The following is an 18,392-nucleotide window of genomic DNA, read 5'->3' on the forward strand; positions in this document are numbered from 1 at the left end:
TATATTCATGATGAAATTCAATGTTGCTTATTGGTACATTGAAAGACATTCAATACAACATTAATTTTTATCATTAAAGAATGTTTTTCCCCCTTTTTTTTTTTTCAAAACTTGGATTTTATTTTCCAAAATTACCTCCAATTACACTTACAATTCCATAGCCACAAAATTGTTCTGATTGTCCCCTATTTCATAGACCACCCACCCCACCCCACCTCACCTTCTATTTATTCCACCGTCTCCAAACACTGATTCGTAAACTTATACATAAATAATACCAAAGGTACATCCAATATAATTACACCAATTACATCATGAGATTTTGATATTATATCATAAGATTATGTATTCAATGTATGATGAGATTCGATTAATAAAATTTTATGTTGAATTTTTTATGGTGTAAGAATTATTGTACTAATTTGATTGTATATGTAGTATTACTCTTTATACACATACCAAGCAATGTTCAGTCGGTTTTTCGCGGATAATTGTTTTTGGTATTGAGTTACATTTTATATAAATCTACGAACAATTATAGTAAAAACTATTTGTGATTATTGTTTAGATAATGTGATTTTTTAAAATTAAATTACATGCAACTATATATTAAATATATTTCTAATTTGTATAGATAATCTGTGACTTTTAAAATTTTGAAAATTGAATGAAACATAGCAGTTGTTGATATTTTATAATATTACTAAAATAAGTTTTTTTTTTTAAAAAAAATTAAATATGTTTTTGTTTTAATATATATATAATGGAAAATAGATGTGTGGTGGGGCTGTGAAACACATTTTCCATAGTCTAAAGTCGGGTTTGTCTATATAATGCGCTGCATCGGCTTGAACCCAACACACACAATTGGCAACGTTTCCTGAATACGTAGGAAACATATTTCGTGCAGTTTTCGGATCATCATCACATTAATCCTTTGAGAAAATGGTGATGATCGATCAGTATATTCTCGGAGGCTTTATTGCTTCCTTGTTGGGATTTGTCTTGTTTTACAATTTGCGTAGAGAAATTATAAAGAAAACGAAAGGTACGAAAATTGCACGTAAATTTGGAAGCGTTAGGAGTTCCGCTGCTATTGATGGTTCCAGGCCGGCCGTTGATGGAGATACCGACATTATCATCGTGGGTGCTGGTGTCGCCGGGGCGGCTTTGGCGTGTACTCTCGCTAAGGTGCATAGGATTTCTTCCTGCTAGTATTTTTTCTGCAGTGATTCGGTTATGGAGTATTTTTTTGGTTCTGTTGCAAAAAATCGACTTTTAAAAAATTTCGCGCAAACGAATTGATGAAGCCATTTTAGGGTACATATTGTTCTTTAAATAAAACCGTCCCATAAATTTATTTAAGAACGAAAAGAAAGTGATTAGCCACCGTGACGCTGAAGCCCAAAATACGTGAACCGTAGTATTCTGAAACTCTATGAAGTTCACTGATACCTTGTTTGTTGGTGCAGAAGAAGAATAAGAGTAGAAATAGTGAAAATCCCAGATCACATATTGGTAGTATTTTTTCAAAAAAAAAAAATTGGATTCCGATTAAAAGTTTACTTGAAAAGATAATTGGATGACATTATGTTGCGGCAAATTGCATGGAATGCTGTGTTATGAATAAGTGATCAAAAAGTGAATCATTTAATTCACAGCTGCCATGTTTCACCAAATTGAAACTTGCCTTCATTCTTTGAAAAGTCACTTGGTTGATTTCTTCACAAATAGTTAAATGGACTCAACATTTGGCGACTGTCCTGCTCAGCTCCAAACATTTGTTTGGATCTGTTCGAAGTGCTAGGTGAACAAAATTATCATAGCTATGTCCCCGCGTCCACCGGATGTGGCGAGGGGACGTAACCGGAGTGGAACATGGCGCTTGACGTGTGAGTTCCACATAACATCGACAAAAACAAACAAAAGTTTTATTCATTTTTTCTAAGAAAGTGAGTATTCATTTTTCCATCTTTAAATATCAGAAGAACGATTGTTACTGATTTTAATTTAATGGTCAGGTTGATGTCTAAACACTAGTATTTACCTCTTGTTAACGATGGAACAATGGCCATTTAATTGCTGGATAATACTTTAGTTCAGTGCATTTGGCACGCCTCCATCGGTTATCGATCCAGCGACACTACAAATGTTTTGCTGATTCTGGTTTGTAATTTCATAGTTGATTCCAAGACAAAGATCCAAAACAAAAGACAAGTAAATATGAAACTGCCTTTCGTAGCCATTTCCCTAAGTGAAAATGAACTAAAGCAAGTTTGATTGGCCACGTCCCTGTCTCGAATAATTATTTATAGCATATGGTAACACTGATGCTTGATGAAAAGCTAAAAGATTTGTATGATTCAATTTTTTTGTGTCGAAATTGCAGGAGGGACGTCGAGTTCGTGTGATTGAAAGAGACTTAAGCGAGCCAGATCGTATAGTTGGCGAACTTCTACAGCCTGGAGGATATTTGAAGCTGATTGAGTTAGGCCTAGAAGGTGTGGTTGAAATTTAATTTCTTAGCTGCACATGCTAGGTTGCCTGAAGTTAGGTATGTCTTGCAATGATTTAGTTGTGATATGAATTAACTGAATGTGACTGCAGATTGCGTGAGCGAGATCGACGCTCAACGAGTTTTCGGATATGCGCTTTACAAGGATGGTAAAAGCGCCAAGTTATCTTATCCCCTGGAGAAATTTCACTCGGATGTCTCGGGTAGAAGCTTTCACAATGGTCGATTTATACAGAGGATGAGAGAAAAGGCCGCAACTCTTTCGAAGTATAGTTTCTGAAAACAGTTCTTCCTCTCTAGTATTCTCTGAATTTTTGTCTTATGTTTGTAATCTTTTCTTCGATCAGCGTAAGACTCGAACAAGGGACAGTGACATGCTTGGTTGAAGAAAAGGGAACTGTTAAAGGAGTACAGTACAAAACAAAGAATGGAGAAGAGACAACTGTGTATGCTCCTCTAACCATAGTTTGTGATGGTTGTTTTTCGAATTTGAGACGCTCCCTTTGTACTCCTAAGGTGAATATGAAGCACAAATCTTGAACACTTCAAAGTTTTTGCTGTTTTTTTTCGATGTCACTAAACGAATGTTTCTTTTAAACGATGTAGGTGGAGATTCCCTCTTGTTTTGTTGGTTTGATTTTGGAAAATTGTGAGCTCCCATATGCAAACCACGGACATGTCGTTCTCGGAGATCCTTCGCCTATCTTATTTTACCCAATCAGCAGTACTGAAACTCGTTGTCTCGTTGATGTCCCTGGACAAAAGGTTCCTTCCATTGCCAATGGTGAAATGACCAAATATTTGAGGACTGTGGTGGCTCCTCAGGTACCAGAAATCTATTTTACACAAAATGAACTCCCCTTCCATCTGCTTTCCTTTTATAGCATGAATTGCTTTTGTGAGACTGACTCGAAGGCATGTTTGATCAGATACCTCCTCAGCTGTACGATGCATTTATGGCAGCGATCGAGAAAGGAAACGTAAGAACCATGACAAACAGAAGCATGCCAGCAAATCCTCATCCCACACCTGGTGCCATACTAATGGGAGATGCATTCAACATGCGCCACCCTTTAACCGGTGGAGGAATGACCGTTGCTCTATCGGACATCGTCGTTCTTCGTGATCTTCTTAGGCCGATACAGAATTTAAACGATGCATCTACCGTGAGCAAGTATCTTGAATCCTTCTACACCCTAAGAAAGGTAACATAGAGCATTCAACTTAATCACCACCTTCAAAAACTGAAAATTTGGTAAAGATCAGTACCATTATTAATCGAAACTGATTCAAGAATCTTGATGTTCATTTCTCCAGCCGGTGGCATCGACCATCAACACATTAGCCGGGGCCCTTTACCAAGTCTTTTGTGCATCCTCTGATCAAGCAAGGGCGGAAATGCGCCAAGCCTGTTTCGACTACTTGAGCCTTGGTGGGATCTTCTCCACGGGCCCAATCTCTTTGCTTTCCGGTCTGAATCCACGCCCTTTAAGCCTGGTCCTACATTTCTTCGCCGTCGCTGTCTATGGAGTTGGCCGGTTATTGCTCCTGTACCCTTCTCCAAGAAGGCTTTGGTTGGGAGCTAGATTGCTTTCAGTGAGTTCATTTCTCATTCAAAAAATCAGCCATTAAAACCTGTAACTTTGTCACATTATTCCATATGTGCTAACATCTCGTTTTCTATGTCACAGGGTGCATCTGGTATTATTTTCCCAATCATAAAGGCTGAGGGAGTGAGGCAAATGTTCTTCCCTGCTACTGTTCCAGCATACTACAGAGCTCCACCTGTTAATTAAATCATAAATCAAAGTTTTTTATTCATTATTTTTTATATTGTATGGTTTATTTTTATTTACTTTTTCTTTTTTTAAATATCTTTTGTTTTGGTCTTACCCCTGAAACAAGTGAGGTCTGGCCAAGATAAGAGAAGGAAACTGTGAAACATCTGCTATAAGTATTTTACCCCAAAGTTCTTGGTCTTGTAAGTGAAATGTGTGTGTAGAACTTTTGTATCATATGATTTTTTAGCAGAATAAAATGATTACTTTCTTTTGGTATTTTCTTGAATAGTGTGTGATTTATGTGGCTTCTCTGTACCAAATATAAAGTCAAAAGCCAACTATGGGGGGAGCCATCCTATGAAAATGTAGTTGGAAAATGTGGACTTTAAATGGAAACTATGGTTTTAAATTTGAAGGGATTGGGGTTGAATTAAGCCATAAATTAAGACTTAAATAATTTACATACGAATTTAATCAAAATTTCGTGGAATTGATATTTTTTTGGCAATCTTAGATGTACTGCAGAAGTGATTCTCCGAGTTATAAGCTTAGAGTATTCGCATTTACTTGGTTGATGAGATTGAATACGATAAATACTGTTGTGATTATTAAGATATTGAGTAATATGTAAAAATATTCAGAAACCAAAATTCAATTTTTGTAGACTTCTAAAACGAAAATGTTGTCTTTTCAATGGTATTATAATGTTAATTTTGTTTTTAAAAATTATAATATATATTTGATACTTTAGGTAGTCAATCCGACTCGAGTCCGACCCAAACCGTATATAGACCCAAGTCCATTAAGCGGGATTGGACATGGTCCATATCCAACACAGTTAAGTTAAAGCTAAGGACCAATACTCTTCCGAGGCTCGAGCGGATTTCACCACATGAAATATTTAACAAATATAAATGGCTCGGATAATTAAGCCAATATGATGGTGGTTACCCGAAGCGAGCCGAGCCCACGATAATCACAAAGAAAGTCCTATGAGTGTGAAATACGCGTACAAATATTTAGTTATAAGAAAAGAGTTTTATGTCCCTTCCACAAATTATGTTTGGGTCTTATGCAGCATCCAACAAATTCTCAGGTGTATATCGATACGGTATCCTTGTCGAAGAGTTTCTCCTACTATTTCTCTCACCCCAGAGAAACAAAAGCAGATGGAAGATCATGATATATGGGCATGCCAAGGCCCGAAGCATCCCCTGGATAATCATTATCATGTCCATTGACCAGTAACATCTGTGCATCCTTAGGCAGCAATCCCAACGTTCTCAACTCAGCAAAGAGATTAAAGGCTGAAACAGAGTTGTGCAAAAGCTTTTTCACCAATTTAAATGTGCAATCGTCTAAATCAATATTACTACATTCAATTTCTTGAAGGACATGCAAAACCTTGGTTGATCTGAATAATTCCTTGGTAAACATTGAGTGCCTCGCGTGTCCTACCTAATCTGCACAATGCACTCAATAATCCAGTAAAACTATAGTTATCTGGTTGAAACCCTCTATCTATTATGTCACTATAAAACTCAACAGCACCATCTGGATAGCCAGCTTTGCAGAAATAACACAGAGAACAATTGCAAACTACCAAGTCAGGTTGTATGGTAAGTCCACTGAAGAGTAAAGGTAGAAGTACATACTGTCTGGACAAACAAATGGTAGACATGAGAGGATAATGTATAAACATCAGTGTTCAGTCTTAGATCTCTCGTATCAGCATAGACTTTAAATGCCACATTGTACCATCCAATCTTAGAGAGACATTTAATCAGTACATTACATAGAACCAGATCGGGAAAACATCCTTTTGATTCCAGTGTGCCAAGAATTTCAAATGCCTTGCCAGGCATCCTAGATTCCAAGAGTCCTTTAATCAATGACGAACATTTTCTCTAGTAAACAAACAGAAACCTCAATCTGCCCAGACTTGCAGAATCCGTCAATCAATATGCTCCAAACATTCGTAGAGACAGGTGCACCTAGAACTATATATCATCATCCCTAGAAGCTGTAATGCCTCAGCCAACATAGTGAACTTACATAAACAATTCAAAACCAACAAATAAGTCTCAGGGTTAAGATAAAAGCCCATCATCAACATGCGACTTAGCACCACTTTGACATGTTGAACTTCATTGAGTCTGTAAAGATTACAAATGGCAATATTAAAAGACAAGAAATTCGGGCACCGTATTTGGTTTAGAAATTTGAGGGCCACATCCGCTCGCTCAATCTTGAAAAGCACGTCCATAACGATATTCTGCACATACGTACTGGGAATGTAACCGTAGTTATTCATCTCTTCAAAAGCTTCAAATACCATATCGTACATAACTCCACGCCAGTAAATTATCATTAAAAAAAATCAAAATAAATATATATATATTAAAAAAATAAATAAATCAAAATAAAGTCTAATATTATTAAAATAATATTTTTAATAAAATTCAAAATCAAAATAATTATATATATATCACAAAAAATTAAAATTTTAAATATAAAAAAAAAATTAAAATGTGCGAACTGATCACACCATTTTGATAAGTTTAAATTTTTTGGGCTAGTTTTGATCAGTTTCTTCCATTTTCCGGAAATTATGTGTGAAGTGATCTGCCAATGGATCATTATGTCCTTTATGTTGAATTTTTGTAGCCCAAATATGATAATAATTAGAACCACCCATTCTTAAAAAAATGAAATTAGAACTACCCATCTACACTCCAATTGTGGCCGATAATATTTTAACAAAAATAGTCTTTCTAGACTCCACGTGTCCATGTGATATTTGAGTGAATAACTTTAATGAAACTTCATTTGTATAATGGATAGCTTCGATGCTACATGTGAGGACACTGCTCCACATAGTTTGGATGGACAAGATTCACACACATATTTGATTTTAAAAAAATTAGTGGACCCCATGTATGTGTGGTTAAATTTGAGCCATTGATTTTATCATGAGAGTAGTGCCTCTACATGTAGCATGAAATCAACTTGTATAATGGGAGATTGTATTTTGTTTGAGCATTGACTGATTTGACATGATTTAAGTTTCCGTAAAGATTATGATTTATTTGAATTACTATGAAATAAAAATGATGATTTTCATTGCGGTTTAGCATCTGGTTGAAAGTTTGTTACTGGACTCTATGAGTCATTAGGAGGACCAGTTGGAAATGCATGTTTTATTTTTTGATCACATTTATGTATTTCCATGCTACACATCCGTACTTGATCTATGTTATTGATTATGCTGATATTGTGATCATTGATGGTCTAGTGATTTGAAATGTAATGACGACCGCTTTGGTTCAATACTGATATAATTGATAGACCAGATTGTTAATGAATATTTTGGTTTAGATAGCAAGAGCTCAATCCAGTTTTTGCATGTACAATATCTGGATAACTTATGTGGCCCAAGTGGGAGATTGTTGGAATTATTTTGTAAACTCACATAATTTAATTAATTGCACATGGAAAAGCTATATAATAGAGAACTCAATAAGGTTATCTAATTAATTATGAGTTTTCAAAATATTAAATAAATTGATATGATCCACCTTATGTGTAGAAACTCAGCCCAATTAAGTCTTCTATGATGGGTCGAATACTACTAAGGTTATATAAGTCTATGGTCCCCGAGGCACAGAGAACAACACAGAAGATATACGGCGCAAATATTCTAGATTTCTCTGATTCTCCCATCTAAGACAAGAATAATGTGGTCGATTCTTTGTTGTCTTAGAAGATCTATAACTTCAAAGCTAGATCAATTAATGGATTTTGGTATGCTTTTATTGTCATATATATTTTCCGATAATCCGATATGAACTCCAGACATGTTATGATATATGGATTTAATCACATGATTTATAATTAAATCTCCTACGACTCTCAGATAACTTCGTGATTCTTTCAATAAATCATTAAATGTTGCTTTATTCCAGAAACTATTCAGTATAATGGATACTCCAAGTATAATGGATACTCAATAATATTGTCTCCTAAAGTGTAAACTTGGAAACAACCCCTAATACAGTTGGATTTCGTTCACACTTGATGATTGAATATTGTTTATGCAACATAAAAATATCCAAACAACAAGACTTTGAGGAAAATCAGTTTCTACACGAAAATGATGAAGTTTGGGTTCACGATGGATTTTGTCTCTCAAATCTGTGGAAATAGTGAAAAGATTCATTATAAATCATGTTAGAACCATTATCTACGATAATCATATTTTTTGGATAATAACCAGTCATTTGAACATAAAAAAAAGGTCAAACAACGAAGAGATACAATGAACAGAAGTCTTTGTTTGCAACAGGCCGCCTGAAAGAACTCCATGAACATACGCAATTGTTCGTGTCATGGTGCACCACATATTCCCTTCAGTTCTGGTTCGTCATTTCCTTCTGGTTAATCATTCATTCATTTCCAACATGCAGTGGCGGAGCCAGAAATATGGCTATGTTCGGGCTAGAATTTTAAATTCTAGAATCTTTTAATATTTTAAATTGATCTACCCGAACTAATATCATATTATTCCAAAATTTACATATAAATTTAAAAAAAAAAAATTGGGCTAGCCTGGGTTTACATGCATGTGGCTCAGCCACTGCCAGCATGGTTCCTTATATTTTTATGGAAATAACCAACAATAATAAAATTATCATTGATTAAATATTATTGAAAAAAAAAATGTTTTACAAATTCCACAGTTTTTTTTTCTTTTTTGTACAAATTAACTTTTCGAAAACTTATTCTTACAATTTATTTCGAAATTGTCATATTCTAATATTGACTTAATTGATTAATCTTGTGATTATCCAAAACCGAAGTTCTAGATAAAGTCTGTGGAAAATACACTTTCCACGCTTACGTTTCTCAATTTGTTAACTATTAACTCCAGCGTGTAGGCACTGCAACTAGAAAATTCAATCAATTATCTATTTTTTTTTAAGTATTATTGACTGTGGAAAATAAGTGCTTCGACCTAAGTATGTTCTATTAATAAATTTTACTTTAATATCGATAATTACATTATATGATTATAATCTTAATAATTAATCTCAAAAGATCTTAGTACAATTTGAAAGAAAAATAAATATTACAATTTTCATATATCATGTTGTCAAAATTATATCTTAGTTACATGAGCAATATTNAAAAAAAAAAAAAAAAAAAAAAAAAGAAAGAAAAAAAAGATAGCGAAATAATATTGAAATTTGAAGTTCTAAAATAGGGGTGTTCAAATTTCGGATAAAACCGAAAAATTCGAAAATCCAAACCGAAAAAACCGAACACTGAATCGAACTGAAAGTCGAATTTAATAATTCGGATATAAATGTTAAAACTGAAATTTATTTGGTTCGGTTTCGGATTATATATATGAAAACCGAACCGACCGAAAAAACCGAAATTTCATCAATTTAATAATTTTTTTAGATGATATTAGTGAATGATGAATTATTTTGAACAATATTTAGATTATTGTTGTTTATATAATTCATGTATACTTTATATTTAAATGTTTTACTAAGAAATCGTGTAAAAAGATAACATAATAGATTTTACAAATCTATTTATCTTATTAATTTAAATAATCGTATCAAAACCGAAATAATCAAACCATTATTCAATAGAAAACCGAACTGAACCGAAGAAAAATGGTTCGGATATCAGATTATATATTTGTAAAATCGAAAACCGAAAAAATCAAAATAAAAAATCGAAAACCGAACCGACCGATGTACATCCCTATTTCAAAATTAGAAAGTGGTAAATTTATGACACAGAATTTGAATTCTTTACTAGCTTCCCGTTGGATTAATCCGTCTCTGTTAACTTTCAACAGTTTAGCGTGTTAAAATTCTATCCTATACTCTATGTTGGACAAGACTTTAGTGTGACCTTTGGAATAATTCGTGATGATAGCTACAATTACTTCTACGGTCAAAGATGTAAGTTTAATTTTATTGAAACAAAAAATGCTCACAATATATTTTTTTGAAAAATAATATATTTTTCTAGATAAAATTATAATTTTAAAGTTCTTAAATTAATTTATTATTACGACAAAGTAATAATAAATCAAGTTTTAATTCCTAGAGCGAAGCTTTAATTGACACAAATTCTAATAACAATAACAAAACCAAATCCTTTAAAGCCTCTCAAATAATACATATTTACAAGCCATTAAAACTCTGGATTGAATATCACTTGTGTCAAACACAAGTAAAAATACTTCAAAAAAGTTGCATGGAACAATTATAGGCCCTCTGGTAGAACCAAACATGTTACTCATGGCCAAAACAAACCCATGCTAGAGTCTCATTTGGGGTAATTAAAAAGAGTAATTCAAGGAAATCGTGTTTATTCCTTGACTAGTAAAGTAGCACACTTTCACAAGACAATATTTGAAGGTAACACCTACATATCTAATGCAGAACTCGATTACTGAATATCATCATTGTTCTTAGCATTTTCCTGAATTTCTATTCTTCCAGGAGATTTTTGGAGAGTTATACATGAGTTTGTTAGGGTGCAATAATTGTTACTTCTTGGTAGAGCAATTGAAACGTGGTGCTTGAGATGTTGTACGGTATAAAAGATTAGATTTGCATCATTATCACCAGCTATAACTTTTGGTAAAGAGCCAAGCGCTTGGTCCTACAATTGTTATAATTTTTTGGTAAAGCGACAAGTGATCCGTCATACAATTGGTATTAGAGTCAAGATCAAGGGTTTGATCCTCATTTATTGTAACGAGTGCAATTATTGAAAGCGAGATTATTGGGGTGCAATGATATCCTCTTTGGTAGAACAATCGAAATGTGGTGCTTGAACTATTGTACGGTTTAAAAGATTAGAGTTGTACTGTTACCACTAACAATAACTTTTGATAAAGTGGCAATCACTTGATCTTACAAAATTAAATAAATTTTTATCTACAGTCTAAATGATGAAATCATGATCAAGAAAAAGACCTTGACAATATATCGTACCAAGCTCGATGAGCTTGCTTTAAACCATATAAAGTTTTATCGATCAAATGAGTATCAAGAAAAAATATGATATGATAGCAACATTGATTTCAAAAATAATAATTAACGTACTAAGTATGACAAAAGATTGAAGTAAATGACAAAAAAAGTGCAGAAAATAATATACGGTCAATGTTAAATGACACTATTTTACGTAATTTAAATTCCATTGAACGAGATTTAGATAGAAATTGAAATATGTATGTTTGAATTGTTTTTTTTCCATGGTAGGATAGGCCAAGTTTTCCATGCAACTCTAGCTATATAAAACCCTACTTTTCCTCCTTCCTCTTGCACCAAAGACTCGGCTCCAATAGCAAAATGAAAATCCGCCAAACAACATCGATATCCCTCCTTTTATTCTTCATTTTCACTGCGTCGGAACATTTGTGTCGCGCCCAAAACTCTCCACAAGACTTCCTAAACGCACACAATGCCGCTCGTGCCCAAGTTAGGGTCGGGCCGATGACATGGGATGCAAACGTTGCTGCCTTTGCGCAGAGGTATGTCAACTCCAGACTCGGTGATTGTAACCTCGTGCACTCAACGAATCGCCCCTACGGGGAGAATCTCGCCAAGGGAAGTGGTGATTTCACGGGAGTGGCTGCAGTGAACTTGTGGGTAGCGGAGAAGCCCAACTATAATTATGGGTCTAATTCGTGTGTCGGGGGAGAGTGCCTACACTATACGCAAGTTGTGTGGCGTAACTCGGTGCGCCTCGGGTGCGCTAGGGCTCAATGCAACAATGGGTGGTGGTACATTTCTTGCAACTATGATCCACCGGGCAATTATGTTGGCCAACGCCCTTACTAGGGATAAATATCGGTGTTGTTTCTACTTCATATGTATAAGAATAAGGGAAATATTCCCATATTTTCTTATTGTCAAATAAACCTTTGTACCATCTAATTAATGACTAAATAAAACATATCAATGATCATTTTGCAAGGGGAAGTGAAGTTAAATGCCTTTTCCTTCTGTGTTTTTCCTTTTTAATTTTCAATACTATCAATATCAATAATTTTCATATATATAATCTTTTGCCTATTTTGGAAGATTATATATACAGTGGCATTGAAATTGAAAGTTCCTATACAACTTGGCTACATAATATAAAAATCTATCAATTTTTTTTACTCAAAATTGTTTTTTTTTTATAAAACTAAANAAAACTAAAATTCTCACGACCCTTAAAACATTTTTTTTAAGAAAAAAAAATATTAACATAGAACAGAAATTAAAAAAATATTAACAACATAAACAGAAATTAAAAAATATCACTTTTTAAAAATAAAATAATACAAAAACCATATTCGATCAAATAAAAACAATAAAAATATATTTATTTATTTTACATAAATATTTAGTAAGNTCAACCATTGAAATATTATCCCAAGGATATGATCGAATTACATGGCACCTTTGGCTGAGTAATTAGATCTACCACCAATCAAAAAAGTCAGCTTTGTTATTTGTCGAGTATAAATGAGGGAATCATAAATGTATAAATGAAAAATTTTATGTTGAAACCAATGAATAAGTAAAATATATTTTATTGATATCAGAGGAAAACATGACAAAATCCAATGCAATACAATGGAAATTAAATGTAGAATAATTAAAAAAGAAAATTAAACTAGAACATCGATCTATCCTAGTCTATAATCTCTTTGTCGCCTTCCGCTACCATGGGAGGATCCTCTTCTCCTTGCAGCTCCTGAATAGATTGAATTAGACTAGCATTTTCGTACTAAGAGTCTCAATGATATTTTGGAGCTGATGAATTTGAGATACTTTGAACTTGCTTCGACAAGTCGTCATTGAATTCAGTGAGTCCGGCAATGGTACCTTGGGAGGTTTCCAACTTTTCCTTTTTCCTCTCATGTTGTTTGTCTACCTCGACAAGGTAGGTGGTGTAGCGCTTGATATAATCGCACAATTATTTATGTCTGCTATGGCTTATGTCAATGTTGTTATGTAAACATTGACGGTCACCCTTAAGTTGTTCCAACTGATGAGCGAGATGGTTTACCATATCTTCAAGGAGGTTCTTCTCTTCAACAAGCTTTTGCTTCTCCCGTCGCGCTCCTTAGCGAGTATGATTCTTAGGTTCTTGATCATACGGTCTTGATTGTGAATTGCGAGTTAGCGCATATAAATACTAGCTTGAGCATGAGTACCGGCAATGTAGGCAGTCATCTCCTATAAACAAACGGAAAAGCTTAAAGTAAGATGAAAATGATAACAATAAGGGTAATCAAATAGCAGCATCAAACAGGCAGTTTCAAATATTTTGATATTATGCATGATCAGTCGGATGGATTATATTGAAAATATTTCCAATAATGTAAATTTTGAATTTATGAAATGATTCGAAAATATAGGTTATGAGGATTATGAAACAGTTGACGGAACTTGATTTTGAGTTTTCTAAGCGAAGTTATTAGCAATTCAAAAATTACTCCGTAAAAACACGATTTGATGGCCTAAACGATCGAATTTGGGTTTTTAGGGTGGTGTCACGATTAAGGGAACCTTCATGGTGGGTTTACTCATTGGACCGTTTTCAGATAGGAATGCACAGGTCCCTTGGAAAAATCTGACATTTTGTAAGATTTTTTAGAATTTTCGCTACCGGGTTATGAACTTGGTGAATTCTGATACTACAAAAATGCCATGCCCTAAGACAGGAGCGTATCAAAATTGACATTGTTTAACAATTTAAAATTTAAAACAATAAGACTTGTAGTACAGTATACAATCAAACCGGTATATTTCATAAATAAGCATTGTTATTAGACTAAACAAAAACAAATGCATGAGTGAATACAATCTCTTGACACCAATGATCACCCCGCCCTCGTGGGCCTCGGGTGTCACATGCCACCATTTTTCGCTTGGTTCGTCCCCGAACAACACCTACTAGGACAGGTCGGCTCTTATACCATTCTGTAACGCCCCAAATTTGACAATTGTTTTAACTGTTTTCACACTAGTCTTTCTAGCGTACTTATGTTCTCGCTCACATGCACCGTAAGAAACTTCTTAAGGGNATATAGATAAATCTAAATAATATTAGAATACAAATACCATATAAAATAGTCTATCAACGCATGTGATATGTCGACATATTCATATTTATGTAATATAATATTGCACAGTAACAAATTTATAATTTATAAAATATGACAATTTACGAATATGTTGTGACACAACTTTGATGGGAATGGATCCCCTACTGTGGGCAATACATTTTTTTTAAAAAAAAAAAGCGTTTTTTTATATATATTTTAATTCATTTTTTAAATCATTTTTTAGGCTTTTTTTTCATACTTCTTTTACTCCCCATAAAAATTTTCGTTTTTAAAGTTTTTTAGCTTTTTTTAAAATTTATTCAAATTCTTTGTTTTTTCCATTTTTGGACCTTTTGTTTTCCTATATCTTTTTTCTTTTTTGGTATTTTGTTTATCTCATTTGTTTTGAGAGTAAAACATTTTATGTTTCAATTTAATTCATTTTCACACGTTCGATTCGTCCGTTTTATCTTTTTTTCTTCCATTCATTTTTTTAAAAAAATTTACAACAGGGGGAGAACATAAAACTTCTATTTTCTTAATCATTTACATGTCCAATTCTTTTCTAATTATTTGGCTATCAAATTTATTTATTTTGGGAGTAAAACATATAATTATTTTTTTGTAAGAAAATTACAATAGATAAACTCTTATTATATTATGGTCAATACTTGGGGAGGAGACACTCCTTGGGAAGGGTATTGTTAAACCTTTGATTATCATGGCAATAATCATATGTAAGGTAATATTTTCTGGCCCATCTGAACAATCTTCTTTGGGCCCATGTTAGAGAGTTGAACCTTTCGTTGTTCCACCATTTATCTGGGCCACCAGCCCAGCATGAATGTGGGCCTTGATCCCATATACAAGCATCGATCTTGTAATTTTTGAATGAGGCAACAAATGGGCTGCTGGCCCAATCAATCTTGTCTTTTCCACCATTAGTAGCCCAACTTTCACCATTCCAAAGGCTGACTTGTAGGCCCATGGGCTTCCTTGGATATGCAACTCCTTTATCCACATGGTTTCTGTAAGTTCTTATTGGAACCCAGTCTACCATGAACCTACGATATTATTTTTTTAAAAAAAAGTCAAATTAATAAATTTCGAGATTAATTTTTTTAAATAAATTTAATATGCCATCCAAATATACTAGCTCCTCACTAAAACAGCTTTTCCAGATGCAGCTCATACTCTTAGGTTAGATCTACGTCGAACATAATTAAGAGTCCGACATGAAACAAAGTTTAACTAAGAAAAACACTTCAGATGTAGCTTAATAATTCCTCATTAAACATGCCACCATCAAGGTTAGGCGAGTTTATGATTTAAATTATTACACTATAAAAGTATATCTTCAACTCTTTTGTTGGGAAACCATGATTTTTGGAAAATATATATGTTCACACACAAGGTTAAGATTAATTCTTTTCTTTTCTTGTCATCTCAAAAAAGCACAATTGTCCTAATTGGCTTATTTTTACTTTTCTTGCAAGATCAAACATTCCAATAACGAGACAGTAAGAAAATCTAATATTCTAGCTTGAAAAAGAAAAATGTCTGTTTTAGAAATTGTTTTGAGCAGGTCGTATATTTTTAAACTAAATAAATAAAAGTTATGGGAGTTATTCTCCAAATTTTTCTTCCACTGCATATAATTAAGGATGCATATTTAAATGATTTCTATTCCAAAAAAAAAGTACATAATTCTTCGAAAGCATATAAATTAATTTCGAATTATCCTCGTCCTTTCTCGAAACATTTTTAATACGAAATTATAAGAATTATGAAAAAGTATGATGGAATTAAATGGCTTACACAATCTGATAAATGTTCCACAGTATGGTATATGTGTGAAAATCCTTGGTGGGATCAAACCACAGTTTAATCCTCTGCTCTCTGCTATCAAATCCATCTATGTATACATTTGTTTGCAGAGTATAAGGTTGACCAACCACATTCCCCAGGAATTCGAAGTCGACCTCGTCGTGATTCGGTTCATCAGAAGTCAGCTGCATGCAATATCTCAACGATCAAAAAACGAAATCTGAATTTAGGTATATATGTATGTCTTAAAGATTGTTAATCCTTTCGTACATAAAAGGCGACGACGGTGCCGGCCGAATTTCCTGGTATCAGCTTGATCTTCATGTCGAACTGGCCGAATAACAACTTGTCATTCGAAAGAAAACCTGAACCTGAGTGGAGGAAAAAAAGGACCAAAACTTTTGATCTTAGACCATGAAAATTGAAACCGTAAGCATCTTTCAAAATCGAACCCGTCATTCAACAATTACCCGAATCCTTGTCGAGTGTGAGGCTTCTTGTTGTGCCATCAAGAGATGTATTTACATGGCTGGGGGACCAGTTCACAAAGAAGTCCTTGCTGAAATCTCCAGTTGAAACCACAGAAGCCGATGCATCTTGAAGCAAGAGGAAGCAGACGATTCCGATAAATGTAATAATGCGAGACATCATCGACGTTTGTTTAGAAGAAGACATTAGGGTTTTCATTTATATCATTGCATGTTAGGAATAAAATGTGAATATATTTATATATATACTATAGGACTAGAAAGACAAAGAGTAGTATTCAAGCAAGAAATATCTTTGCTAGAAAGTAATTTAAAAGTTTGTGAGCATATGTATCAAAAAAGAAAATATTAAAAACAAAACAAAAAAATTTCTAATTGGAAAAATAATTTTGGTATTGGTTTACTAATTTTTCGAATTTGGTTTCAGTACATTAACTTTGAATTTTTTTGAATTTCAGACATATTTCGTAGGAATGCTAATGTGGTTCTAAGAAATCCTAATGTAGACACCGTAAAATGCTCATTTGACATAGAAAATTATTGACTTGTCAGAAGCTACGTCAACAATTAGATCAAAATAGTAAAAAATTTAAAGTTAGTGTATCGAAACCAAAATTTGAAAACTTAGTCGACGCAAGGACCTAAAATTGGACGATTTAATGGACGAAAATATTCATTTTCCATATTTTATATGTATATATATGTGTGTTTGTGTGTTATTTCAATAGTTATATTTGTTTTCGGTTGTTTGCTTAGGATCGCTTACTAAGTCACATCATGAGGTACAAATTTAGTGTGAAAGCGAAAGCATAATCATGGCTAAGTAAATTATTAACAAATTTGTTTGTGGGTAGGCATGAATAGGGGTGGAACTAGAATATGTAGTTCAAGGGAAATGATGCACAAATTTGTAAGTAATTTTTAATGTTCAATATTAATACGTAAGTAGAGTGTGACTAAATTAGAATTTTAATTGACTTAATATATGTTAAAATTGCATACTTGATTCGCTATATATCTTGAAAGATGTGTGGCATCCATACTTGTTCGTCTGTGTGTGTGGGCCTTAATAGATAGAACTTGCCTTCAAGGAAATCTTTTTTAGGAAATTTGTTCAATCTGTGAACATCTTTTTGACAAGTACTCCTACTCTTCGACTATTCTTTCCCTCTCCTTTGGTCTTCCTTTATGCGTGTATGCCTGTTCATTGATATCTATGTCGTGTATAGACACATATATAGTTTTGATATATTGTCTATCTTTTGTGTACAGAGGTAGTATTCATTTATTGTATGTATAATTTAGTTATGTTTCATCGTCTCCAATAAACGAGTGTCATCTAATTGGGGGTCACAGGGTAGGCATGATACGCGTACAATATATCAAAACTGATAATGGGCATGGAGGTGGACACGGTAGGTGGACAACATATCAAAACTTATGAGGTAACATATTTTGAATTTCATCCCTATATCAATCGTCGCTAACCGATGGATTTTAAAAAAAAAAATCACAAATTTAAAGGATGATTTTAAAAAAATTGTCGCTATATTTTTTTATTTTAAATTATTTTTTTATAAAATAATAATATTTAAAATTTTATAATTAATAAATTTTACATTTTTATATTTAGAATTTAAATT

General features: G+C 33.4%; 4 protein-coding genes across 4 annotated transcripts; 2 read left to right on the top strand and 2 right to left on the bottom strand.

The window, feature by feature from the left end:
* Positions 1–849: 849 nt before the first annotated feature.
* LOC140956496 (squalene monooxygenase SE1-like) lies at positions 850–4,572 on the top strand. Its single transcript, XM_073413254.1, has 8 exons — positions 850–1,191; positions 2,390–2,501; positions 2,608–2,782; positions 2,863–3,031; positions 3,122–3,340; positions 3,445–3,720; positions 3,833–4,111; positions 4,207–4,572. Exons 1-8 carry the CDS (start codon positions 946–948, stop codon positions 4,309–4,311), a joined length of 1,581 nt encoding a protein of 526 aa, XP_073269355.1. The 5' UTR covers positions 850–945; the 3' UTR covers positions 4,312–4,572.
* An 870-nt stretch (positions 4,573–5,442) lies between these two features.
* On the bottom strand, positions 5,443–6,670 carry LOC140958057 (putative pentatricopeptide repeat-containing protein At1g16830). The gene is given in 5 exon segments (XM_073415455.1): positions 5,443–5,603; positions 5,701–5,978; positions 5,980–6,198; positions 6,200–6,300; positions 6,302–6,670. Coding segments are annotated over 5 exon segments (1,125 nt in total). The 5' UTR covers positions 6,668–6,670.
* Positions 6,671–11,627: 4,957 nt separating this feature from the next.
* LOC140957505 (pathogenesis-related leaf protein 6-like) lies at positions 11,628–12,303 on the top strand. The gene has a single exon (XM_073414800.1). It carries the CDS (start codon positions 11,682–11,684, stop codon positions 12,171–12,173), a length of 492 nt encoding a protein of 163 aa, XP_073270901.1. The 5' UTR covers positions 11,628–11,681; the 3' UTR covers positions 12,174–12,303.
* A 2,677-nt stretch (positions 12,304–14,980) lies between these two features.
* Positions 14,981–16,952, bottom strand: LOC140957617 (probable xyloglucan endotransglucosylase/hydrolase protein 10). Its single transcript, XM_073414947.1, has 4 exons — positions 16,732–16,952; positions 16,532–16,632; positions 16,253–16,446; positions 14,981–15,498 (listed from the first exon to the last, which is right to left on the bottom strand). Exons 1-4 carry the CDS (start codon positions 16,946–16,948, stop codon positions 15,099–15,101), a joined length of 912 nt encoding a protein of 303 aa, XP_073271048.1. The 5' UTR covers positions 16,949–16,952; the 3' UTR covers positions 14,981–15,098.
* Positions 16,953–18,392: the final 1,440 nt, after the last annotated feature.

This window comes from Primulina huaijiensis, chromosome 14, assembly GCF_012295235.1.
Source record: "Primulina huaijiensis isolate GDHJ02 chromosome 14, ASM1229523v2, whole genome shotgun sequence".
NCBI lineage: Eukaryota > Viridiplantae > Streptophyta > Magnoliopsida > Lamiales > Gesneriaceae > Primulina > Primulina huaijiensis.

Coding starts and splice junctions, on each gene's coding strand:
- LOC140956496 (XM_073413254.1), top strand. CDS start 946: ATGGTGATGATCGATCAGTATATTCTCGGAGGCTTTATTGCTTCCTTG. Junction 2,783..2,862: donor AAGGCCGCAACTCTTTCGAA/GTATAGTTTCTG, acceptor TTCTTCGATCAG/CGTAAGACTCGAACAAGGGA. Junction 3,721..3,832: donor CCTTCTACACCCTAAGAAAG/GTAACATAGAGC, acceptor TCATTTCTCCAG/CCGGTGGCATCGACCATCAA.
- LOC140957617 (XM_073414947.1), bottom strand. CDS start 16,948: ATGAAAACCCTAATGTCTTCTTCTAAACAAACGTCGATGATGTCTCGC. Junction 16,633..16,731: donor CACACTCGACAAGGATTCGG/GTAATTGTTGAA, acceptor TCCTCCACTCAG/GTTCAGGTTTTCTTTCGAAT. Junction 16,447..16,531: donor GCACCGTCGTCGCCTTTTAT/GTACGAAAGGAT, acceptor TATTGCATGCAG/CTGACTTCTGATGAACCGAA.
- LOC140957505 (XM_073414800.1), top strand. CDS start 11,682: ATGAAAATCCGCCAAACAACATCGATATCCCTCCTTTTATTCTTCATT.